Below are 27,761 nucleotides of genomic sequence, written 5' to 3'. Positions count from 1 at the left end.
ATGTTTTTCACTTTCAAAAAATCATTTGTTTATGGCAAAGATCCTGGCTCATTTCTCACTGGGTGGTAATAGTCATTGTTTTGTGCTGTGCTTTGTTCCTTTCAAATGTCTATGTCCTGTTCTGTATACGACAGTACAAAGAGTTCTGTACCCTGATTCACATTTATAATGACCAATAACCAAATAACAGAAGAATCTTTTGCTCAATAATGTACTCTAACATGGAAGTTTAAACTTACACACCTTTTTCTTGAATTTCTCTAGCAGGTTGCCTTCATATAAAACTTTCACCGATTTACGATGTTAAAGGGGATTTTTTAAAGAGTCTAGAAAACATGAGACAGGCTAATAGTAAAAATGCAACAATTTTCTGGGATAGGCAGACAAGAACAATATTCACAGTGAAGTTTATGTGGAGGAAAAAAATGCTACCCTTTTCTGTGAGACTGAATGTGCCTAGGAGGGGCACAGCACATCATGCACTTTTCACAAGGCTGTGCAAGTACCAATAAAACAATCCTTGTGGGATCGAATATGCATTTGGTATGCAGTTTAATTTTCATAGGTGTATAGAATACTCCTTCAACTTTGTCCTTTAACACTAAAGGAAAAGAGAAAACTTATACTAAAAAACCTGATCTGCTCCAGAACTAAAAGCGGTATCAAATAACAGTTGTCCTTCATAGCCAAATACAAGACTGTTAGCTGGTGATGTTTTTTTCTTTCTTATTCTTTCCTTTAAGAGATTTTAAAATGCAATGATTACTGGATATACAGCAATCATCCTCTCTCTCAAGGACAGCCCCTGAGAATGGTCCAGGCCAGGGTTGGTGAGTTGTCTGAGGTCAGTTCAGGCATGGTTTCCACTGATGACACAGTCAGAATAACTGGAAGCAAGAGTAGAGAAGGGTATGGAAAACACATTCTAAAGCTATGGCAAAAATAAACAGGACAAGAATCCAACAGTTTCCCTCATCAAAGTTAGGTTTACAAAAAAAAATAAGCCCAGCCTAAAGCTGCAAAGACATTAAATATTGCTTTAAAATATAAACACAGTTCTTGATGAATTACAGCCATCAATTTGCTCAAAATAATAGTCTTCAAACATACTACATCTGATCTTAAAATATCCATTTTGTCTCCCAACTCAGCTACACATTATAGTTCCCTCCAGGGCATAGATTAGCCTAATAGCTACTTTTTACAACAGCAGAATATAGAGACTGCAGGCTCTTCTTCTAATCTGTACTTTCCAGAATTGGGCAGATCTTTGCACTCTGATATAAATACACGAAGTTCAGTCTCAGGGAAGCCATCTTGTTGGTAATGCTATACAGAAGAATAAAAAAAAAAAAAGTTTTCATTAATAAGTCCCCTGAAAACAGCTTTATTTCAAATTCAAAGTGGATCATTTAGCTACACAGGTGGGGATTTTTCTAAAGGGATAGTTTACTTGCTTCCAAGTATTTTCATGGGGATGTAGCCTCTAGAGCCAGTCTTAGGTTTGGCTAAGGAAAAGTGGGTCTAGGATTCTGCAGTGCCCTGCTCTCTTTTGTGGGTCTGATTCAACCCCAGATGGGCATGTTGCATCTGAGAGCTCCTTCCAGGTAAAATCCAGCCTGCACACCCTTATGGAGTCTGTCTTCCAGACAGACAGATTTATTTAAAGGCCTAATATTTATATCAGTTTGGGAGTCTAAGATCTCTAGAATGGGCCCTGACCAGCAAGGATCAGAAAGGACTCGCCCATCTGACAAGTGCTCTGAGACCATGGAAGCAGGTTAACATCTAAACTACGAGTTTTAGGCTTGTGTCATCCAGAGCTGTCAACTCACGTTATTCTTTGAGACCTCAGATGTCACCCTCTAATAATATATATATATATAGCTCTCTGCATGCAGAGTTGAAGGTAGTGAATTTTTAGAGCACCATGGAAAGGGATTTGTACAGGTACAACTACCTTCTTTCCCAGTCTCCTTGGTGACCCTAAGCAAGTCTGCCAAGCAAGTATTGACGACAGTCGGTTCCTGACATCTGATTCAGTAAGAATGAAGTCAGAACCCGGGCTTCGTGAGCAAGGTATTTGTAATTATCAATTCATAATCCATCAACTCCTGATGGTCTTTCTCCTTACATTCGCATGGCATCATGTTTCATTACCCCTCTCATGCTCAGAAAGAAAAGTCCCCAAGTGGAAGTGTCTATGCCAATAGTATACCTAACAGTATAATGTTATTAGAAATTTAAATACAGATGGATATTTATTCTGCCTTTCCATAATTCAAAGGGCTCAAACTGATTTTTAAATATTCAATGTGCAGTGACAATATGAATAACAGCTTTTCAAATCATGTTTCTGACTGTGTAACACACACATGGCTCATACTTGACACATTAATCCCCTGACTGTTCTGGAGACCAGGCCTCTGGGGTAGTCCCATGCAGGGGTTCATTCCAAATGAAGAGGTCAATTTTTCTTTATGAAAAGTGGATTTTAAAAGCTCCCACAAAATTTCAACTGTCTGTTTCACTCACTCAGTATCTACTGATCCTTATAATTCTAATAAACTATTTGAAACCCTGTCTGAAAGAGCACAATTACTCAGAGACAAAACTTTCAACATTCTAGAAATTCTATTTCTCTTTCATTTCTGTTTTTAGTATCTAAAATTGAGATCCTTCTTCTCTACCCTGAAGAAATTACCATTCCATTGATCCCCTCCCCCTCAGGTACTGTATTTTTTCTTTTTTTTTTTTTTTGCCTTACGCGGGCCTCTCACTGTTGTGGCCTCTCCCGTCGCGGAGCACAGGCTCCGGATACGCAGGCTCAGAGGCCATGGCTCACGGACCCAGCCGCTCCGCGGCATGTGGGATCTTCCCGGACCGGGGCACGAACCCGTGTGCCCTGCATCGGCAGGCAGACTCTCAACCGCTGCGCCACCAGGGAAGCCCCAGGTACTGTATTTTATTGCCACTCTGCAAGTTCTAGGAAAATGCTGCTCCTCCTTGTTCTTGATGAACCTACCTTAATTGTTTCATACGTATCAGTGATCAGTGCAATAAAAAGACTTAAAATCATGTATATAAAGAGGCTGATGAATGAGTAGAGGTAAATCCTGCTAAAGAGCCAGACCAAGTAACTCTTCTGCTGCATGTTTGCAAATGTGGCAAACATATCATCTCCGTTTATCAGCGAGAAAAGGCACTCAGAGACCATGTTCAGAGAACGGAACTGGAAAAACAAAAAAGAAAAGTTCACTTTACTAGGTGTTCCTTCCCATTGGAGACTTTGATCATGACACCATATTAAAAATAGTGGGACTAGATATCTCAAGTTACCCCTTCAAACAAATAACCTGGGGTAACCACAAGCATTTTTTTTTTAACAAGAGAAAATCACACCAAAGTTTGATAACATGTACACATTGGAGACACCCAGGAAAATGGAGTCATTCCTCCAGGCATTTGTCTTGTGATGTACGTAACATGTACATGCCTACTGTTTTTCTTGGAACAAGCAGCTCCTTCAGACGCTCCTCTTAATAGGAGCAGCCTGAACTGAAGATAGGAGAGCTGGTCTGCACCTTCAGTGCTTTTCTGAGTCAAGCTTTACCCTCCCATTTACCTTGGTAGAAAGAGATCCTTGAAATACTTCTGTGAGAAACACAGGTTCCAACCATGCATACTCATGCTTCTCATTTTAAAGTTTATGCCATTTAAGATGATGGCATTACACTCAAGACTATAACTCTGGTGAACAAAATATTCAATATTTCTTCAAGTTTCTCCCTATACTACTTTTTTAAATAAAGTCAAATTTCAATAAGACTTAACTAAATAGCCCACTCTAGTATATATCGATGAATCAAATTGGCAAGTTTGACTTCGCTGACGGTAAGAAAGACTTAATTATCTGACATATTCCACAAAAGGAGTTGAGGCAGTCAAGTGAATCAGTTATCCTCTCAAGGTGGTCTTACCTTACCAATTTATAAACTTGGCAATAGATACATTACCTACAACATTTTAAGGCTGAGCCACAAAGTAAAAGGAGCTTATTTTAAAAGGATAATAAGCCACTGGCACTACTCTGAGAGCTTAATAACAGCAAGAAAAAAAAATTGTTTATCAGTACCTTATCATGGTAAGGCCCCAGCACAATCCATCCACAGAAGCAATAGCCTAAGTAAATCATAGCTGCACAGCAGCAGAACCTGATGACGTTGGGCAGCGCTGCCTGAAGGGTGAGAATTAGGAGCTGGGAAAGTAAGAGACGTCATTAGAATCCCTTTGTCCTTTAGACAAAGCGGTGCAATAACTTTGAAAGAGAAATACCAGCAGCTTGGAGAACCGTGGAATTCCTTACATTGTATTTCTGAAAGAAACCAAGGTATCGGATGACTCCTAGCCACACGAGCATGGTAGAGGTACCAAGAAGTATGCTACAGACATCATAACTTGTCAGACTCTAAAACAGAGTGGAAAAAATAATCAGTTATGTAGCAGAAATTCATTTGGGGCAAAAATTATTTGTTGAGTAGCAATGAGTCGGCACTGTTCTAGATGCTAAGGACAAAGCAGTGAACAAACAAAATTCCCTGCCCTCGTGAAGCTTATATTCTAGTGTGGAGAGAGAGATGATAGAAATAAATTAGCAAAACCCTCAGTACGTTAGCTGATGGTAAGTGCTGAGGAGACAATTCAGGGGAGGGGATAAGGGAAGGCTGTATGTTGCATTTCAAATAGCATGGACTGATCACTGAACAGGTGGCCTTTGAGTAAAGACATGAAGGGAGTGAGGGAGCAAGCCAAGCAAAAATCTTGTGGAAGATTTCCAGGCACAGGGACCTGTAAGGGCAGAGGCCCCAAAGCAGGAGGGTGCCTCGCAAGATAGTGAGTCTGGCTGGAGTGAGCTATGGGGGAGAGTGTGCAGTCACAGAGGGGAGGGGGCAGGTAGTTTAAGGCCTCACGAGTGTAATTTAAAAACTTTACCTTTTATTCTGAATAGACTGGGGAGATTGAGGCTCTGAACAGGAGTGATATGTTGGGAGCAGATTGTTGGAAGAGTGAGACGGTTACTGCAATAATGCAGATGAGAGCTGACAGTGCCTTGGACCAGGATGGCAACAGTGAAGGTGATGAGGTGATTTTTTTAAGGGAGACAAATAGGATTTCCTCTTGGATGAGATATGGAGGAGAGGGGATTAGTGAAAGAGAGGAGTTGAGGATGAATCTACGGCTTTTGTCTTGAGCAACGGAAAAGAGTTGCCATTAAGTGAACTTAGAAAGGCCATGGAGAAGCAGGTTTGGACTGTGGAGGTGGAGATTTCAGGAGTTCTGTTTCAGGTATGTTAAATCTGTGAGGCCAGGTAGACATCCAAGTGAAGATGTGGAATAGACAGTTGGATATTTGAGACTGGAGTTCAGGGAATAATTCCAAGCTGGAGATAGAGATTTGAAAATCACTGGAAAATAGACACTATTTAACACAATGGGACAGGATGAGATCACCAAGACAGTGGCAGAAAAAGAAGGTGTCCAAGCACCGTGCCTTGAAATACTGTCACTTTCATAGGTTGGTGAGATGAGAAGGAACCAACAATGGAAAGTCAGAAGACCAGCCAGTGATTTAGGAGGAAAACCAGGTAAGTGACAGCCAGTGAAAAAGTTCATCAACAAAGAGGGCGTGCTTGCAGTGCTAAAAGCTGCTGATTGGTCAAAATGAGGATAAGTAATTGATTATTAAATGTAGCAACACGAGAGGTCATTGGAACATTGCCCTGGAGTGGCAGGGCAGCCTGACTGGAACAGATACAAGAGGGAATGGGAAGCGCAGAGTCAGAAACAGGATTAAATACTCTTTTGAGGTATTTTGCTGTATAAAGGGAAGCAGAGAAATGGGGAAGTAGCTGGAGGGAGAATAGGTTGAGATTTTGCCTTTTTAGAAAGGAGAAAAAAAAAAAACCATGCTGATGGAAATGTCCTGGTAGAGAATGAGAAATTGAGGATGCATGAGAAAAGGAGGAAGAATAGCTGGACCCATGCCCTGGAGTAAGCAAGCAGGGACGGCATCTGAAAGGCAGGAGGTGGAGAAGTTGGCCTTGGATAGTAACCTAAATAATATATCTACAGTAGCAGAGAAAAAGCAAAGCATATGGGCACTGATGCTGGCAGGTATATAAGTGAAGTGGAAATTTGTGGAATTCCTATTTTGTTTCCATTATTTTGTGAAATAGGAAGTGAGGTCATCAGCTGAGAGTGAGGATGGGGCAGGGAGTATTACAAGCTTCAAAAGAGAAGAAATATGAAATGATCAGCTAGAAGACAGGGGGAATGAATAGCTTAGAAAAATGCAGAAAGATTGTTGGACACCATTAAAGGCTCATTGAAGTTAATGGTAGGTGAGGTTGGTAAAAATAAAGATTTGCTGCAAATCTCCCCCTACTCCTCCTTTTTTGGTCCCTACAGTTAAACATCTATTCTAATGATATATACTACATTGACATATAGGGACAGCTGCTCCATGGCCTCCTAAACCCATTCTCTCTTTCTGAGGTACATGCCTGGGCTATCTCCCCCAGTTCCCTTGCCGTTAGATGTGACTAAATTCTATCCAGTAGGACTGAACAGAAATGAAGGCTGCCATTCTGAGCCAGGTTATAAGACTGTGAGAGACCTACTACCATACCAGGTTTTCCCTTCCATGGGTTGCAATCTGTTTGTGAGGCAACCCAGCATCAGTCATGCTGTCTGGGTGAGCCCTTAATGGTCGGCAGAGAAAAAGATGGGACAAACTTGGATTCCTGAACGGTGTGGAGCTGAGCAACTTGCCAGCACGTAAAATCCACCCTGACTATTACATGAGGGAGAAATAAACGCCTGTCTTAACTGAGCCATTGCATTTGGGGTCTCTGCCCAGGAAGCTGAACCATAAGAGGCTCCCCACGTGGATCATACTCATATTTAGTTGTAGTCAGGCTAGAAAAATATAAATTTGAACAAGATTAGTTTGAACAGTATTCGTTTTGTTTTGTCCTGCTTTTGATTTTTGTTTTGGGGGAGGGTTGATATCCAGGCTGGATTCCTCCTAACTTAAAATGGAAAACCTTGTAGTACATAAATAGGAAAAGTAGGAAAATGGGAATATTCTCCATTTAAATGGACAAAGGGAACAACTGCAAGGACTCACACAATAGTAGTTTGACCTCACTTCCCTCCACCTACCCCCAGCCGACTCTTTTTGTTGAAGATTCTGGTATTTCTTGTAAGAACAACAAAAAACACCTTTTACTTTAGTTACCTTGGAGTGTGTATGACTTTTGGTGTGTGTAAGAATTCACAGGCCCCACCCCCAGAGTTCACATTCAGTAGGTCTAACGTGGGGTATTTACCAACTACCCAAATGATCCTGATGCAGAGGACTGTGAATCACACTTTGGAAAACTCAACCTAAAAGATTTCTGGACCAGATTTTTACAAGTTACTGTTATTTCAAGTTTACTCAAGAAAATGTTTGAAAGAAATAATTTACTCTGAATTCTTAACGTTTTGGAAAAAATAAATGATCGTTAATGCAAATCTGATACTAACAATGACATAAATAGGAAAAAATTTTACCTTAGCTTGGATTTCCATTTTCAGAATTGATCCAGTAATGGTTAATATGTCACTAATAATAATCATAATATACCATCCATTGACGAATTCCATTCGATCAGAAACAGAAACTTCCTTCTTATAATGGAGGAGGAAAAAATTGACAAATTCCTTTCGGGAAAAGAAGGGAGGCACGGTGAATTTCTCTATCAATCAAAATGTCCATCACATTCCTAGAAAGCAGAGATCCCTACCTGCTGGAGCTGAAGTCCTTTCACCACAGATCGAACACACAGGATTAACGAAGCCAGGCATATCAGAATAACGAAGGCATCAAAGATCATCATGTAATGAGTGTTCTTCTGAACTGGAAGGAAAGTGGATTACCTGCTTATGCAGTGCAACATTAATATGGTGACACATACTTATTTTTCTTTTCATTTTTAGCCTCATTTATTTTAACGGCTGCATTGCATACTTCAGTATAGATGTACAATACTGTATTTGTAAAGACACTTGGATTGGAATCTGGTTTTCCCTGCTACAAACCATTCTCCAGGTCCTCTTTGTGCACAGGTGCAAGTGATCCTTTAGGTGGATGAATATCCAAAGATGGAACTGTTGGGGTAAGGCATATGCATCTTTCTAAAAGAAGATCTAAGAAATTGCTCTCCAAAAAGATCATGAAAGTTTACATACCTACACATACCTCCACATCTACTCCATATTCTTTAATTTTTGCCAGTTAAAAGAGCAAATGATTTGAAATGCCGTCTTTACCATGTATCACATGGCCGTTTGTATTCAAGTACCATATCTTACCCTTCTGACGTTTTCGTGTGTTGTAACGCCTAAGAAAAATACCTCTCATTACTCTTTCCTAGAATTTCTGCTGGCTAGTCTTGCTTGTTATATTTCCATATATTCTTCAGGGCCAGATTGTCAAATTCCAATAAAAATCCTACAGGTAATTTTGGGGGGGAGTCACGTTGAATTTATAGATTAATTTAGGAAGACTTGACATATTCATCATGTTGAATCCCTTGTCCAAAAACATAGTGTGCCTTTTAATTGATTCAAGTCTTCTTTCTGCATCCTTCAGAAGCATTTTCAAGTTTTATACGGATCCTTCACACTATGTTTAGAATAATTTAAATAATTCAAGCATTCTTTGCACAAAGACAACAAAGAGAAAAGGCTCAGATACAGATTCTTCCATGAGTATTTAAAGACTAAAAGTCCTTCTTTTAAAAATCATCACAACCATCCATCAAAGATCTTTATTTATCAACTTGTAGTCTTTTGTTCTTAATACCGTTAGGGTTCCTGCATATCCTATTTAAATATACTTATCTAGGTATAAAATACTTATTAAGCATCAGGTGTGTTTCTACATGTTGAGAGTATAATGGGTGAACAAGACAGACGAATCCCCTGACCTTGTGGAACTTCTATTCTACTCCAGCGATATAAGAGAAAATAGTGAACAGGTAAATGAACGAATTATTTTCTGACAGGAGTAAGAGATATGAATAAAGTAAATCCAAATAGCTAACATGTATTGAGTGCATTTCCTGCCGGGCATAGTTCTAAGAATTTTATAGGTTTTAACTCAGTTGCACCTCACAGCAACACCCACGAGGTAGATGTGATTATCCCACTTTGCAGGTGAGAACTGAAGCACAGAGAGGTCACAGAACTTGCCCAAGGTTCCACGGCCAGTAAGTGGCAAAGTCAGTATTCAAACCTTTGCAGTCTGTCTCCAGCATCCATCACTCTGTGTGAGTGGCTCTTAGCATCCCTTGGGAACTTGTTAGGAATGCACATTCTCCTGCCTTACCCTAGACCCAGTGAATCAGAAACTGTGTTTTCCTAAGCTCTCTAGGTAACACTAAATTTTGACCACCATTGCTGAGGGAGCTTTGGGTGCGGGAATGGGGAAAAGAAAGGTTCACTTATACCACACAATGAAGGAAGGCCTCACCAAAGAGGCAGTGGGTTTTAGCTGAGACCTGAGTGACAAGGCAGAGCCACCCATGCAGAGATTCTGGGAATCAGTCCTCCCAGCATAAGCAGAGCCAGGTGAAGAGAGGTGGGCAGAGGGCTGGCCGTCACATGCTCTCTTACAGAGCGTGTCTTTACTTAACAAGCTGTACTGCTCTATGCTGATAGAAAGAACTCAAGACTATTCTGAAATGAAGCATCCCGTAATTTTGTCAAGAGGCATCTAATTGTCACACGAAGGACTAAATCTACTTCAGAAAAACTTAAAATTCAAGAAACAAACATTTGAGAGAAAGCCTATGTTCCAGGCACCTTCATATGCTCTCATTTTCCCTATTCTCAAGTTTGTGGAGAAGTATTACAATGTTTACAGATGACAAAACAGGCTTGTGTTTCAAATAAACAACTTTGTGATTGAAATAAAAGTTTGTGATTCAAGATCTTCATATATTTGAAGTTACCTATTAGTGAAAAGAATGAAGACATTTTATTTTATTTTATTTACTCATACTATCTCATTACTACATCTGAACTTCGTGAATCCATTAGTTGGAAACCCTAAAGTAATTATTATACAAGTATGGTCTGAATAAGGATTCCCTGCACATTCCTGGGTCTCACCCCCAGATCTACAGACTGTCTTGTACAAAGCTGGAGAAACTGCATCTTAGCAGGTACTTAGAATGATGCTTCTTTTCAACAGAATCTGAGACCCTCTGACCTAATCATTAAAATCTAGCACAACACACCACTACATATCAATATAAGGGACTAGGAAATTAGATCAATTCTTCCCAGTCAGTTTTATCCAGTTCAGCTCCAAAATTCTCAGTGATACTCAGTTTATACCTGAGTTTGTGTCCATATTTCTAGGAATGCACCCTTTCCTTATTTCATCTACTTTTTTGACCTAGATAGAAGATAATTATAAGGTGTGGGATACTTCAGGGTCAAATCCTACCTGACTTCTCCCTGGCTGTATGACCCCATACACACCAACATTCACTGAGCCTTAGTTTCTTCATCTGTAAAAATAGGGATGTTACCTATCTCAAAGATATTTTAAAATATTGAAGTGAGGAAGATGTAGGTGGAAGTATTATACTTATGCAATAAGCACTTGATAAACATTGGTTTGAGTATATGTGATTTTCTTTTTGCTGGGGGGATTATAAGCATTTTTTTCTTTTTGGTAAGGAATAGGCCAGTGAGGGCACATGGAGAAGGCAGGAAAAGCCATTGTGATTACTAATAACTTGGGAATTACTTGGAACATCAGACAACTACAATGAATTGATCTACTTGCAGAGAATTAGGGACTTGGGTATGGTCCAATTCTTTCATTTAATGTTCCACACATCCTTGGGACAAGTAATTTAATAACCATTTAATATTATTTAATAACCATCTTTAAAACTAGTAAAATTCATCACTTACTTGATCCAGATACGTGCCAGTCTTTACATTCTCTGATGGAAATGTCATTATCTAAACTTATCTTAATTCTTCCACTGTGGGCTTTGTTGTCAAATGTTATCTGTGAAGAACAGGAAAAGGGTAAAAAACATGCCTATAGCTTTTCTTTTTTCTTTTTTTTTTTTTTTGCAGTACGCGGGCCTCTCACTGTTGTGGCCTCTCCCGTTGCGGAGCACAGGCTCCGGACGCGCAGGCTCAGCGGCCATGGCTCACGGGCCCAGCCGCTCTGTGGCATGTGGGATCTTCCCGGACCAGGGCACGAACCTGTGTTCCCTGCATCAGCAGGCGGACTCTCAACAACTGCGCCACCAGGGAAGCCCATACCTATAGTTTTTAAAGCCAAGATGCCTCTATGCATTAATTAGGAAACAATTCTTCCAAAGTTACAGGAGAACCAGACTCTCATCTTTGACCTGTCGCTAACTCTGCTCAACCTTGGGAAGTTCTTTTTATTTCTCTGTGAGCTGAGAAAGTTGAACTAGATCTTCCATAGAGAACATTTAGTCTCTACAATCCTGCTTCCAGGACAGTATTCAAGCCCTGAACCACTTATAAAACAAAAGAATTTCCCCCTCCTTCCCATTCTAAGCACCTCTAGATGCCCTCTTACAATGGGCAAGAGCGAGCACAAGTATGTTTTCCTCTGCCTTCCAGCAGGGCCTCAGCTAAGGATAGATTTTTAATGTTGTTGTAATTCTTACTAACACAGATGCTCATTATTTCTGTCTTGAAACATTTCAAATGGAGCTTTTTTGATTTTCCTTCTAGGACCAGATTTCTTTATCACTATAGAACCATATGTATTACAAAAGGTGTGGTCACAGGGAACCAACAGCATGTCTGGCTTCAACGATAACCATTTTGGGACACCAGGCACCAAAGCCATGCCAGAACACCTTTCATAGTTCTTCCATTGTCTTCCCCTTCTAGCTCCTTCCACTTTCCCCTTGCATACACCAAGAAGGCAAGCTAAGGAAATTAGTCTGGTTTGGGGGTTTTGTTTTTGTTTTTGGTGCCTCTTCTCTCAAGTCCTAAAGAAAAAGAAAAGTTCTTTTAAAGTCTGTCACTTAAATGAGTTTTATTGAAAATCTTCATGTGCAGTAATCAGATACCACTTCAAATATAAGATTTCAAATAAACTTAATAAGTTTAGTTACTCTGTTTCTCCTCATGTTGGACTGTAAGTTTCTTCCCTTGACAAGCAACCAAGGACATTGCTAGTGTCTGTCCATCTCCATAGCTGCTGAGGGAACCAGTCCACAGCCTCACATAAGGAAGATGCTCAGTATTATTTGAATGAGTCAGAGATCCTTGCCAAGGAAAAACCATGCTTTTCCCACAGAAAAAGCCTCAGGGACTTACAAATAGTAGATGCTCATTAAATAAATTTTGGCTTAATGTCAATCACATCTAAGTAAGGTTTAGAAGAAGCTGAATTCTTTAAATGAAGAAGAAAAAATACTGGGTGTAATTAACAACAGATTAGATAGTACAGAAAAAAAAAGATTGGTGAATTTGAAAACACAGCAATAAAACTATTCAAAATCAAAGAAAGAGAAAAAAAAAAGACTGAAAAAAAAAAAAGAGAGAGCTGTGGGACAACTTCAAGTACCCAAATATACATATTATTGGAATCTCTGAAGAGTGAGGGTAAAGAGACAGAAAAATATTTGAAGAAATAACACTGAGTAAATGTCAAATATAATGAAAACTATATACCCATAGATCCAAGATACTCAATGAACCCCAAATACAAGAAACACGAAGAAAACTACATCAAGGCATATCAGAATCAAATTGTTAAAATCAGAGATGAAGAGAAAAATTTTAAAGAAGCCAGAGGGGAGAAAATGCATCCCATACAGAAGAACAAAGATGAAGAAGACAGCAGATTTCTTAGCAGTGACAGCAGTTTGTATTGTTTGTATTTTTAGTTTGTAAAAGAGCAACATCTTTAAAGTACTGGGAAAAAAAAACAGTCAAACTAGAGTATAATAGCTCAATTTTTTAAAAATCAAGTAATTTTGAAAATTCATAACTTGCTGGTTAATATTAAGATCAAAATCTGTAGCCCAAATAAAAACAGTCTTATAGAATTAGTGCTTTTTCTTATTAAGTAATATGCATAATTATTACATCGTCCTATATTCTGAAAATATTTTTAACCTCCATTTCTGAAAACTTGATTTCTTACAGCCAATCAGTTGAGTATCGTGGACATAACTTTTGATATAAACTACTGCTGAAGTAATAGAAATTTGGACCACATGAAGGCAAGCTGTTATCAAATGCTGTCCTGCATATGCCGATACAGCATTGTGTTACTACTGACTCAGATCCTCGTGAAGTGATGAACTCACATGAGGGGCATCTTGTGCTGCCTAGAGAGCATCAAAAGCTCCATCTGCAACTGGAAGACAGAGAACATAGATGTGATAGGGTAGGCTGAAGGCGAGGAAGCTAACCAGAGCGTTAGAGGCAGCACAAGGGAGGCTACAAACATCCACAGTGAGGAAACTGGGTAGCAAGAACCCTTGGCAATGACCTTAAGCAGACTGCCACTGACTGCTGAGAGCTGACCATACAGAGCCTACAAACCTCTGTTCCTTTTGTATTTGAACACCTACTCTGTGCCAGGCACTGACCTTGGTACTAAAGACACAGCGGTGAACAAGACAAGGTCCCTGCCCTCGGAGAACTTACACTGAGGTACAGAAGACAGATAAATAACAAGTAAACAAGTTAGTACAGTAGCCACCCCTTATCCATAGGAGATCTATTCCAAGACCCCTAGTGGATGCCTGGAACCGCAGATAATACCAAACCTTATATACAATGTTTTTTTCCTAGACATACATACCTATGATAAAGTTTAATTTATAAACTAGGCACAGTAAGAGAGTAACAACAATAACTAATAATAAAATAGAACAATTATAACATATACTATAATACAAGTTATGTGAATGTGGTCTCTCTCTCTCTCTCAAAATATCTTGTACAAATTAAATGCCTTTTTCCATCTTAACCACTCACTTATCACACACTTTGGACATAATTTTTGCAGTTTGGGGTGCAACAGCAAAACTAGCATGGATTTCTTCTTCCGTCTTCACAACGTCATGGATAGAAGATTTCTTCTTCCTGTAGATTTAGCAACCTTAGCATACATTTTTTTTCTTTCTTTATTAAGTTGAGAGCTTTCACTTTTTCACTTAAAGGAATCTTTTAGCATATCAGAATTGCCAGCATCACTACTCTTGCCCTTTGGGGCCATTATTGAGTAAAATAAGGGTTACTTGAACACAAGCACTGTGATACTGGGACAACTGATCTGATAACTGAGACAGCTACTAAGTGACTCACGGGTAGGATACACTGGACCGAAGGACGATTCATATCTGGGGAGGGTCAGAAAGTTTTCATTATGCTACTCAGAATGACATGCAATTTAAAATTTATTTCTGGCATTTTCCACTTAATATTTTCAGACCGAGGTTGACCTAGGGTAACTTACCTCAGAAAGCAAAACCGCAGATAAGAAGGGACTACTTCATAACCAAATAGAGCTAGCTGAACCAATGCTTCCCCTGTGCACATCCAAGTGGGATGGGAACATCCTATACATTTGATCACCCCTTAATACAAGTAAATAAGCCTGTAACTAGATAAAACTATTTTTCTCTAGATAGGAATCAAATTCAGCCCAGCCCACACTTACAGTCAGAGTAAAGTCGTAACAATCCGGGAGCTCGTGATGACGAATAGTCTGCAGATTAATGGCCTTCAATTTAAACTGCAGATCCACTGTTATGAGTCTAGAAGACAGGAGACTTCAGTGCAGTGAAAACGTATACACACAAACATGAGTTACACTCCCATCTGTTCCCTCACCTGTGAAAGTCCAGCAGTAACTTGAGTTTTTCTTCTAGTGTTCCAACGTGAAAAGGTTCATCTGGTGCCACAAAGAAACATTCTGCCATAGAAAGGAACAAACCATAATATAGCGCCTAAAATAAATATAGAAAACTGCATCTTGAAAGGATCATATGTTTAAAACTAGATATTCAGATTCTGGTATTTTTGTAAATTAAGATTTTTAAAGCTAAACATCCATACCACGTGGTTACAGTGATTTATTTGTTTTTAATACGTGACTATAACATTTCTGGAGTGGATGGGGGTAGAGAAAGATCTGAACTCTATCTCACTAGTCTTCTACAGAATGCCATCTTCCTTTCTGTCTTTTTAAGCCTAAACTTTGAGGCCCTTCTTCCTTTTTGTATCCTAAGCATATGTTTGAAGCATCTGTAGCGTCTAAGATAAAATTTTCTACGTTTAAAGGATCTTTTTAAAAAAATATTATGTTGACAATTTTTCCTCAATAAACACTGTTTTAAAAAAGGAAGATAGCATATTAGAAGGTTTTCAGTAGTCAGTACTATACCCTTTACTATTCTTCTCAAAGAAAAAGTCCCAGTGGCTATTGTTAAAAGTACTTACTTTTTGACTCGATGACCTAAGTTAACGTTTTAGATACAAACTGCAAATAGAACTTTGCTAATAATAATAAGCTGTGCTATTCTAAGCTCTGGTTTTCATTCCCTGCCCGGCCCCCCAGGCCCAGCCTACCCCAAAGACACTGAATAGTGAAGTGCTGTTGAGCAGAGAGAGTTTTATATACATCAAGAATTTGCAAGCAAACTGTTTTATAAGGACAGTATCTGTCTATTTAACTGGCTTATCCAGCAGAGAGGCTGTGGAATACAGTGGCTAAGGGCATGGCCTGGGTCAAATTTCAGCACTGCCTCTTACTAGCTCCATCATGAGCAGATCACTTAACCTTCTGAGCCACACTTCAGTCTTCTATAAAACAAGGATAATAATAAACTTGCCTCGTTGGTTTTTGTGGGGGGTTTTGTTTGTTTGTTTGTTTGTTTTAAGAATCATGAGTTATAGTGAAGTGCCTGACACAACTCTGATAAAGTTCTTACTATGACCTAATAGCACAGGCCAAATCAATGTTTTCAGAGATGAAATTAGTATAAATAAGTATAAATTGATTTATAAATAAGTATACATCAAGGAGTTAAAAATGGAAGTTCTAGCTTATAGAAGAACATCACCAGTTTCAATTTCTGGATCAATGTCAAAGGTATCATTTCCAGGACAGATGTTTCCTTGCTTGTAGAAGTGCTGACAGATGGCCATGGCTGACTGCTCCGTGCCCTTGTTCTCATAAGCGTGATTCCCAACTGAGATGTTGCGTAGCTGCAAGTACTTCAACCAAAAAGAGAAACAGAAAAAGTGGAACATCCAGACAGGTGGAAGTGAAGCCATGATTCCCCTCCCTCCCTGCCTTTGAAACGGCAGGTTCCCACCTCCTGTCCATGTGGAGACTTGCACGCTAATATGCAGAGTAATTAACATGCTACTGTGCATCAGGACCGCAGAGGTCAAAGAGCACTCTTGAATTAATTAGAGTTCTGGGTTCAGGTCTCATTTCTGTGACCTTGAGCAAGTCATAGACTTTATGAGCTGCTGCTTTCTTATCTGCAAAATTAAAGGCTTAATTTAACCTTAAATAAATTCTCAGGTTCTTTCCTCCTTTAAAGAACTATGTTTAGGAACTGACTTTTACATTTAATGTGAATATAAATTTTATTTATCTTTGAACTATTTACTATAAAGTCAGAGTTCTGCTTTACTATAATATAGGAAATGGGATAAAATTGTTCCAGGGTAACCAGCAAAACTTTGTCTAAAAATAATGTATTTTTTAAATCTTTATCTTTGTAAGAACACAGCTTGGTTACTTTTATAGCAATTTTCTCTTACTGAAAGCCCTCCCATGGCTTCCTGTCTCTCAGAATAAACTTCACAGCTCTTTTCCAGGGCCTGTTAAGCCCTGAGAGACCTATAGCCCTATCCCTGGCCCTTCCCTTACTCCTTTGCACACTTGCCTTAAACATACTAAATGTTTTCTAGCCTTTAGGGCCTTTGCTGTTGTCACTCCTTCAACCTGAAATATTCTTCCCCAGACTTCAAGTCCCCAGAGAGGTCTTTTCTGACCATCCTGAGTCCATTGTTAATATTTTATGCCACTTAATTTTTTTTTTCATAGCACTCATCACTGTTGGAAATCAACTGATTTTGGCTAAACTTGTTTAAAATCCATCTCCTCCATTAGAATGTAAGTTCCACAGGGCAAGGAGTTTATCAAGTCCACTGCTCTAACCCCAGCACTTAGAATGGTATTGTAGGCAGATAGGGTAGGGGAGGTCCCTGGAGAAAGAGAACAGGCATGGATTTCTTGACATAAGAGAAGCCATTTTTGGCCTAAGCCTTTTTGTGATCTAATGCTGGTCCTTGAACAGGTCTCAGTAATTAATAATATTAAGGGAACAATAGAATGCAGAAACAGGCAAGAGAAGTAACAACAGCAAAGATAATACATCAATTGTAAAGATTCCCAGTTCTGTTTTCATGGTAAAGATTAGCCCAAAACACGTAACTGCCAGGTCAACTGAAATCTAAGGGATGATGATGTTAACCTTTTCTGACCCTCGTGACTTCAATCAACTAAAACTTGGACTCTGTTGACTGCCCAAGCTCCTTCATGATTATACATGTACCCTTAGCTTAAAACTTCCCCAATTTTGCTGTTTGAGGAGACACTGTTTTGGGAAAGATCCCTGGTGTTCTCCTTACTTGCTGCAAGTAATAAATCCTTCCTTCTCCTGACCTTTGGCTCGGTTGTGTCTTTTGGTGTGACATCCACCAAGAGGCAAACCCAGTTTTCAGGTAACAGTATGAGACACAGTCAAATTAACAGTGAGGTGAAAATCACTATAACGTGATAGTGCAGGGGTCCCCAACCCCCGGTCCGCAACCTGTTAGGAATCAGGCTGCACAGCAGGAGGTGAGCAGCAAGTGAGCAAAGCTTCATCTGCCGCTCCCCATTGCTCCCATTACTGCCCGAACCATCCCCAACGCCACCGGTCCGTAGAAAAACTGTCTTCCAAGAAACCGGTCCCTGGTGCCAAAAAGGTTAGGGACCGCTGTGATAGTAGATCTTTGTTCGCTAGAGCTAATCTATGCACACCAAGATGGTAAGTTGCTCGGATACGATTTGTGATTATGGCACCAACCTTTCTGCTAGCATTGGGATTGGGAAAATGAGCCAGAAATCTACGGTGATATAATTAAGCTGCATCACTCATTAAACAGCATTATGTCCTACATATAGGGGGAAATAGTATAATGCTGGAGATATTCAGTTTTGAGCTCTTTGTTTTCCATACAAGGAAATAAGTGTCTTAAATCTTTATAAAGCTACTCTGAGCCAAACTGGTAGTTTTACATCGGGGTGTCGGGGAGTAAGAGGTAAACAGTACATTAAATGAAAAAAGACGTAAAAGATATTGAATGCGGTAAAGTACCAGGGTGCCTGGAATAGGGGATGTGTACTGGGAGGTAAAGCCAGAAAGGCAAGCAGGGGTCATGAAGCAGTCGCACCTACATGGGGCCCTGTAGCCCTTCTGAGCACCCGCTCCTTGTGAGGCAGTCCCCACAGGACTTACTTAAAGATCTGAACCTCCTACCTTAGAAACTTGAGTCTTAAACCTTGTAAGACCTTGAGACACAAAAGATCCAAAGTGCAGGGCTTCAGGTACATGCTAACGTTATAAGTGATGCTACGGCCAGACTTCCTTGCTATCTTAATAAGGCTCCTCATGGAGGTCTGAGCACCTGCAGGAGATGGATGTTGTAGGCAAAGAGTGTTGCCTGCCACTCCAATAAACAATAAGTGTTGCCTGCCATCAAGCCTTCAGCCACCGCAGTGGCATCATGGGTGTGCTCTGAGGGGAATTCAGGATGGAGAAAAACAGATTACTGGTCCTGGATAGTTAAGATGCATATCAAAGGAATAACTGCCATGAGCCCAGGCTCTTGCATCTTCCCATACATAGAAAGGCACTAAAATCATTAATTTGAGATATCTGGGTTTTTTTATGATTAGCAGTAATCTTTTGATGTTTCATTACATGGGTTTTTGTTTGTTTGTTTGTTTTGTTTTGTTTCAGCAAAAGCCCTCTTTGGAACAGTCCCTCAGAGCTATCTGAGAGGCGTCTTCCCCGGCTGTAGTCTGCAGCGATGTCCTTGAATAACACATAGTTCTCAGCTTTTAGGTTATGCATTTTTTTCAGTTCAGGGGCAAGTGGCAGGACCATGTCCAGCTAAAGGGCAGCTCTGGAGCCTGAGTCAGAGGACTCTGGGACCAGAATGTGGTGTGGGACTATCGTTGAAAGGCAGGTGACCTGTAGGACTGACTGATGGGGCACCTAACTGGCCATGGCCTCTGTGGGGCATTAATCAGGCTGGACATCTGTCCCTACTTGCCTCTGCAGCTCTGCCTTGAGGGAAGTAGTTTTTCACGCAGATCCATGGGCCCCAGGTCACCCTTTGGAAGACAATATAAAAACACGTTAAAGATCCTTACCTGAGTAACGTGGCACCCAAAGTAAAGCAGATTAAAACCGATTGCTCCTTGATTATAGATGGATTTTTTGTGGACCCTCTGTGATTACCTGATCTCAACACATGAATCTTTTGAGCTCTTTCATTCATTCACAAACATCTGAGTGCCTGGGATATACCTCCACCTTCCCGGAATAAATATATTAATATATGGCACTTAACACTGTTATATGTATAAAATGAGGAGTATTATGCAATCAAATCTGTGATCTTAGATGAATCCTTTAGAAAACCGTCAAGAAATGGTAGGGAGGGGAAGGAGGGAAGCCAACCAGAAGTAGGGATATACAGACTATGTTTGAGCTGCAAGAATAAATGGTTCCAAGACCCTGAGACCTTTAAATCTAAGCAAGTGATCAGAAAGAGAAACATGTCTGGGGAGCAGGTGGGAAGAGAATAGGAACCCGTTTTGGTCGGAGTGGTTCTGAGGTGCTCGTGAGCTGTCTGCATGCAGCAGTGTGAGCAAATGGTTCAGGGTCACCTCTCCTGCCAGTGGCTGAGGCTGTGTAAAGGGGGAAATTCTGTAGGAAAAGGACAAACCTTTGAGGACTGCCTTAATTGAAGGGGCGGTTGAAAGAAGGAACCCAGTAAAGATGGCCCAAACATGACTGATTGCTAAGAGCCAGGACATAGTATAAAAATAACTAGGTCTTTGATATTCAAATACATAAACATATATACTAAACCAAAGTGACGCTGTCATAACCAGTGTTGGATCAGGATGAACCCTAGAGGTTATGCAGTTAGATGGCATTTTAGGGCTCTACTGTTCAGGAAAACTAATTAGTCATGGAACTAGCTCTAAGGACTGAGAAGCTACTGTCTTATCTGTTCATTCTCCTTGGTGACTATCACCGCAACTATCAAGAGATTTCCTTACAGAAAACAAAGATCTTTCTTTCATATCAGTCTATATTTTCTCTATTCAGTTCTCTGGAATCGTGTAGAATAACTGACCTCATTAACAACTAAAACTTTATTTATGAATATTGTGATCAAGATACTTTTTTTTTTTTTTTTTTTTTTTTTGCGGTACGCGGGCCTCTCACTGTTGTGGCTTCTCCCATTGTGGAGCACAGGCTCCGGACGCGCAGGCTCAGCGGCCATGGCTCACGGGCCCAGGCGCTCTGCGGCATGTGGGATCTTCCCGGACCGGGGCACGAACCCATGTCCCCTGCATCAGCAGGCAGACTCTCAACCACTGCGCCACCAGGGAAGCCCTCAAGATACTTTTTACCCTCAGTTTAAAATGCCTGATAGTGATGTAGAGAACAAATGTATGGACACTAAGAGGGCAAAGTGGGGCTGGGGGTGGTGGTGGTGGGATGAACTGGGAGATTGGGATCGACATACATACACTAATATGTATAAAATAGATAACTAATAAGAACCTGCTGTATAAAATAAAATAAAATAAAATTCAAAAAAAATAAAATAAAATGCCTGATAGCGCCCAGAACATGGTAGGGAGTCACTTGCCCTAAGTAAACCCCACCCCAATTAATATTATCTACCTATATACTAGCACAAGGAATCTACATGCAATTCTGTAAAGAACACGGAAATCTGATAAACAGAATGGCCTGACTGCCAAATATTATATTTTTAAGACTGCTCTTAGGCTTACTATATAAAAAAGGTAAAAATGTTTTAGGAGGAATTTAATGAACCGTTTACATCTTGCCTCTACCCGCCCCTCCCGCCCAAAACCAAACTACCAATTTGGTTCAGCGTAGCTTTAGATGAACTTAATAATCTTAAAACAAGAATGTCAAAGCTGAATATCTCCAGCATTTTACTACTTTTTACCTTACAAATTGTAGGGCGTATTTCTATTTAACAACATATGCAGTTTACTTCTATTACTATAGATTTCTGGCCAATTTTTGTAAGCTGAATGCGATCAGAAAGCCTTAGCGTCACAAATACATATTTTATCTCACTGTGCATAGTTTGTCTCCAGGATAAGGAGAGCCATAATTGGACTATAATAATTTTTTGAAGAAGAGTTGTAATGTTTTTGAAATGTTATCTACAGACTAACTCAGGTTAGAAATACTGACTTCAAGAAAGCTTCCAACGATTCCCACAAAATAGGAGATTTTGGACTTGAGAAAGTACTATTTGTAGCAAAAACAAATTGATCAGAAACTCTGAATAGAAACTTGAATCATCTGTATGAAAAACAAGCTTCCTTTTTGAGGCAGTTAATCAATATTACAATAAAATCATTGTCATGTACGACATAAAGGCCTTACTTATTTTTTAAATGAAATTTCAGGTCTTGGTTACTATACACACTCTGCAAAGTTAATATTCTCATTATTTGTTAAGGGTCCCTGAAAGTATAAGCTCTGAAGACTTAATGACTACTTACAGCCAAGGTCATGGTTAATCATTTTAAACCTTTGAGGTTCTCATGCCAAGCCCTAGCTCTGACTCTTTTAATTAAGTCTTTAAAGTTTCTGTCTTTCTGTTACTAAAGAAAAGCTTTTCTCAACTTCTAGTTCTGTTAAAGTTTGTTGGCAACGTTAAAAAAAATTTAACTGTTTTATACATGTCATTTACATATTTCATTAAAAAATGTTCACCCTTGTACAACTGAATGTCAGTTTCTATTATGTACATTGCTAACAATTTTCCAGTCTAATCTTTTTCCCAAGTGAAGAATGCATGTGTTTGTTTACCTGGTTCACTGCGAAGAGGATCTGATCGTATACATCACTTTGTGTATACACTGCATATGTGTCATCCATTCGGTCTATATATCCTTTTAGGAAGAGGTGTTTGAATGCTATAGTGTTCTCTTCCTTGAAAGCTACCACCATCTGGTTACTTAGCCCAAAAAAGATCAGCTTAAAAGAAAAAAAGAAAAAGTAAGAGGGTCAAAAAGTAATGAAATAAAAGTTCTCTATAAAATGATCAATTCATCTATTCAAGATTCAATGCCTAATTAATCCTGAATATTTTCAATAGAAATTAAAAGTTTGGCAGCTGTGAATTAACTTGTCCTTAAAGATAAGGTGGGTTTCTAGTTTCAAAATAAAAGAAAGCGATTTTGCATACTTTCAACATTTATTTTCATGTATGATCCCACTTATGACATTTTCCCTACCAACAAAAGCTTTAGGAGTTCAGAGAAGCCCTTTAGGAGTTCTTTAGCTCAGAGAAGCAAGGTAACTGACTAAGGAAGTTGGAAGGTTTCTCTAAGGAAGAAAGAATAATAGAAACCGTAAAATATGTGCATAACTTGGTCAGGGTACATTTGAGGAACACGGGGGAAAGGCCAAGAAGGTCGAGTTGAACTTAGCACTTTGGGGGGACATTGAGGACACCAGCATAATTCAATGAGAGAAATATTGAGAAAAAATGTGAAGAGAAAGACTGGAGTCAGATGGTGCAGGGGCTTGAATGGCAAATAGAAGAGTTCAAAATGAATTCTGTAGAACAAAAAGGTCTTGAAGCAGGTGTACAATACAACCTAAGAAATATCTTACATAAGTTTAAGTCCTACAATCAAACTATATTCCTAAGTCTAATTACCAAAACTGTGACAATAAGGCCAAAAATAAAAATATTATTTCAACTCATCTCTAAGTTAAAATATATTAACATAACATATCCTTAACATTCATGCAGGATTGACCCCAGAGTTTTACATGAAAAGGGGGGCAACATATATTTTATATGGAAAAGGGGAACAACACTGAAAACCTATGTTCCATACACTATTGCAGGAAGTTTCTTCATACTAATACCACAGCATAGTTCCTAATACACCCATTTTACAGATGCATACATGAAGACTCAGAGAAGTTAAATAATTTTTACAAGTCACATCAATAGCAAGTATATAGTCAAAATTCTAACCCAAGTCTAACAGACTAAATCCAAGCTCTAACTATCCAAGCTCATGCTACACAAAGTATCCAGGGTCTGATCGGGGAAAAATAGAGACAGTAGACCAATCTTTTCGCCTCTCACCTCCCCTTGTGACGTATGCCCTGTATCCCACACATGTCATCACTCTCTACCTAACTCGACTCTCATTTCTAAAGAGCCTCTTTAAGCTGGGTCCTATTTAAATCTCAGTAAGATGATAGCTTGATATTCCAGGGATTTGACATCTATCGAAGCTGATGATTAAAAAGCCTCCAGAGAATTCCCAAAGATATTTTTACCGATTCATTCAAATATATGAATACCTTCACAAGCCAGCACCGAGCTAGAAGACACAGTTCCTGCCCTCAAGGGCCTAGGGGCAGACAAGAGTACGACTGGCAGAGAGAACTACTATAATTCAGAGACTGAGCCAGGCAGTGTGGAAAGGAAACTTTTAGTAGGGTGCCTATCATCATAGTCATCTTTCTTTTGCTGCTGCAGACACAAAATCTCCAACTTAACAGAAATACCACTGTCTTTTCCCTGAAAAGAGGAAATCTGTCATCAAGTCACCCTCATTTGCTCAATTACAGAGTCTTTATGTAATATTTGTTTGATTGTTCCAATGTAGATTAAGGAAACATCACAGTTAAGAAAAACCCTCAGTTACTAAAAAAACTTACCTAAATGCCTTTTATATGCTTATTACTAACAGGCTTAACATCTTAAACTGTTAGTCAATTTTCCTCTTGACCACCCTAGGAAACACAGGAAAGTTAGATGAGCTTCCTAAATCTTTTAGGACTTGAGGATATGGGGAGGTGGAAGGGTAAGCTGGGACAAAGTGAGAGAGTGGCATGGACATATATACACTACCAAACGTAAAATAGATAGCTAGTGGGAAGCAGCCGCATAGCACGGGGAGATCAGCTCGGTACTTTGTGACCACTTAGAGGGGTGGGATAGGGAGGGTGGGAGGGAGGGAGACACAAGAGGGAAGAGATATGGGGACATATGTATATGTATAACTGCTTCACTTTGTTATAAAGCAGAAACTAACACACCATTGTAAAGCCATTATACTCCAATGAAGATGTTTAAAAATTAAAAAAAAAAAAGAACATAAGTCTTAGAGGGAATAGAATCTGAGTTTGAATCTCAGTTCTATTCTTCTAGTTTCCTGACTATGACAGGTTATTTTACTTCACTAAGCCTCTATGTTTTCATCTGTGTAATGGGGATGCTACTCCCTAACTCTGATTTGTTTTAAGAATTGAATGTGATGATATAAAATGTTTAGGCCGAAACACAGTAAACACACAAGTGGTACCTATCATTCTAAGTAGAAAATATTCATGTTCAACTGACACAGGCTTTCCCTCCAACTTATCAGAAATAACACAGATAAATATTTTCACTATTGTGACACACCACATTATCAGCTGGAAGTTAAGCATTTCAATTCCAGCTTGCCAAATATACTGAGAACTGAACATCCATTTTTATGTTTATATGTTAGAGGGAGAGAACACGTGCCTCTAAAGTCTTGATTCCGCCAGTGGCAGTACTAGTCAGTACTAATCACGTGGCTCTATAAATATCAGTTCCTTATTCTGTAAACCAAAGGATTCCAGTATTTATCCAATAAAAGTATTGTTGAAATTAAATGAAATAATGTCCTGGAACAAAATAATCACTCAAATGTCAGTTTCCTTTACACAACACCTAGCATCAGAAACGTAGGCAAGAATTTCACCAACTTCATATGACTGTAGAAATAGCCCTAGCTTCTAACACCTTAAGCATTTGTTCTCAATTATCAGTTAAGATTAGCAATTTCGGAGTTAAAAAAATTCTCCTTGAATACCAGTTGTTTATGTACTTATGCATTTTTCACCAAATTACGAGAAAGTATTAATAAAAATAAACGTATCACATCTATTTTTCCTATTAAAATCTTTTATTTTTGCCCCTTTGCTTTTAAAAAGAGATAGTTACTCTCACCAGCAGGAAAACATACCTTCGCAAGAGTAAATCATAAGTATATATAAAGAATCACAAAATATAATTTCCCCCCAAAATGTTAAGAGAAGGCAAGGAAATGAGATTCAACATCTCCTGAAATGAAGTCTCATATTTCACTACCTATGCTACTCCTTTTAATCAACTCCACATTCTTCCACCTCAGGGCTCCCAAGATCACAGGGACGTGAGAATCCAAATACTCTTAACAAAAATCCTGAAGTTTCTGAAGAGACAGAAATTCTCAGGAAACTAACTAGGGGGAAAAAAAGAATCCTCTGGTTGGGCAATAGCTAGTTTCCACAGTTGATTTAGAAACCTTCAGCTAAGCTTCTTGATTGGAAGCCAAATATTAAAATTTTCTTTTCCTGCAAACCAATTACATTATGTGAGTAAAATTATAACTTCATGAAAGATGAGAAGGAAAAGAGTTAGAGAAAACAAAAAAACCAAAGTCTTCTTTCACAAATATTGAAGTGGGAGGGTTTAAGATTGCATATCTCCTTAATTATTGTTCTTTATTATGCATACAGTTAAAAGTTATAAAAAATAAAACAAAACTGTCCATAGTTCTCTTTGTTAGTAAAAGAAGACTTCGCTAATCTCATGATCTGAGATCGTTACCTGGATGGTTACCATTGCCATTTTTAGAATTTGTATGGCAAGTTTCCACGGTTTTCTACCTCGAGCCCAGAACTTCTCACAAGGATTCATGAAAAAAAATTTGAGTTTTCGCCTCATCTGGTCTTCTAATAGAAGCTCCTCAGAGGGAGAGGTATGCTGGTTAAAAGTGCAGCGATTTTCTTCTTCATGAGAGCTGCAGCTACTTATAACAGCCTCAGGATTTGCCATCTCTAGGAGGAAAAAAAAAAAAAAACTGTAAATGAAGGCAACATCTATGTTCTTTGCTATTGCAGGAGAGTTGATGAAGTCCAGACAAAAGATCAGCTTTCAAATAAGCACCATTGTTCTAAACTGCACCTTTGAAGATCAATGGCACAGGATAGAAAGCCCAGAAATAAACCTGACACACCTACGGTCAATTAGTCTATGACAAAGGAGGCAAGAATATACAATGGAGGAAAGACAGTCTCTTCAATAAGTGGTGCTGCGAAAACCAGACAGCTACATGTAAAAGAATGAAATTAGAACATTCTCTAACACCACACACAAATAAATGGATTAAAGACCTAAATGTAAGGCTGGAAACTATAGAATTCTTGGAGGAAAACATAAGCAGAACACTCTTTGACATAAATCACAGCAACATCTTTTTCAATGTCTCCTAGAGTAATGGAAATAAAACCAAAAATAAACAAATGGGACCTAATTAAACTCAAAAGCTTTTACACAGCAAAGGAAACCCTAAACAAGATGAAAAGACAACCCACAGAATGGGAGAAAATATTTGCAAACGATGTGACCGACAAGGGATTAGTCTCCAAAATTTACAAACAGCTCATGTGGCTCAATATTAAAAAAACAAACAACTGAATCAAAAAATGGACAAAAGACCTAAATAGACATTTTTCCAAAGACATACAGATGGCCAAGAGGCACACGAAAAGATGCTCAACATTGCTAATTATTAATGAAATGAAAATAAAAACTATAATGAGATATCATCTCACATCAGTCAGAATGGCCATCATTGAAAAATCTACAAACAATAAATGCCGGCTGTGGAGAAAAGAGAACCCTCCTACACTGCTGATGGGAATGTAATTTGGTACAGCCACTATGGAGAACAGTATGGAGGTTCCTTAAAAAACTAAAAATAGAGCTACCATATGATCCAGCAATCCCACTCCTGGGTATATATTCTGAGAAAAACATGGTTAGAAAGGATACATGCACCCCAATGTTCACTGTAGTGCTGTTTACAATAGCCAAGACATGGAAGCAACCTAAACATCCATTGACAGATGAATGGATTAAGAAGATGTGGTACATATACACAACGGAATATTACTCGGTCATAAAAATGAATGAAATAATGTCATTTGCAGCAACATGGATGGACCTACAGATTATCATACTAAATGAAGTCAGACAAAGAAAGACAAATATCTTGTGGTATCAGTTATATGTGGAATCTAAAAAAAATGATAAAATGAACTTATTTACAAAACAGAAACAGACTCACAGACATAGAAAACAAACTTAGGGTTACCAAAGGGGAAAGGTGGGAGAGAGAGAGAAACTAGGAGGTTGGGATTAACATATACACAGTACTATAT

The 27,761-nt window shown here is 39.0% G+C and overlaps 1 protein-coding gene across 2 annotated transcripts; it reads right to left on the bottom strand.

The window, feature by feature from the left end:
• Positions 1 to 1,105: 1,105 nt before the first annotated feature.
• MCOLN3 (mucolipin TRP cation channel 3) lies at positions 1,106 to 26,460 on the bottom strand. 2 transcript variants are annotated; one of them, XM_004324775.4, is made up of 12 exons: positions 26,146 to 26,460; positions 22,305 to 22,472; positions 16,203 to 16,356; positions 14,971 to 15,052; positions 14,798 to 14,894; positions 11,038 to 11,137; positions 7,851 to 7,963; positions 7,618 to 7,767; positions 4,367 to 4,468; positions 4,136 to 4,258; positions 3,026 to 3,232; positions 1,106 to 1,329 (listed from the first exon to the last, which is right to left on the bottom strand). In XM_004324775.4, the coding sequence occupies exons 1-12, from the start codon at positions 26,371 to 26,373 to the stop codon at positions 1,195 to 1,197; spliced, it is 1,659 nt and encodes a 552-aa protein (XP_004324823.1). In that variant the 5' UTR covers positions 26,374 to 26,460; the 3' UTR covers positions 1,106 to 1,194. The 2 variants fall into 2 exon arrangements, with proteins under 2 accessions (XP_004324823.1, XP_004324824.1); XM_004324776.4 differs by lacking the exon at positions 22,305 to 22,472.
• Positions 26,461 to 27,761: the final 1,301 nt, after the last annotated feature.

Source organism: Tursiops truncatus, chromosome 1 (genome assembly GCF_011762595.2).
Source record: "Tursiops truncatus isolate mTurTru1 chromosome 1, mTurTru1.mat.Y, whole genome shotgun sequence".
In the NCBI taxonomy this organism is placed as follows: domain Eukaryota; kingdom Metazoa; phylum Chordata; class Mammalia; order Artiodactyla; family Delphinidae; genus Tursiops; species Tursiops truncatus.
The sequence above is the reverse complement of the archived record's forward strand: the minus strand, read 5'-3'. Positions and strand labels throughout refer to the sequence as shown.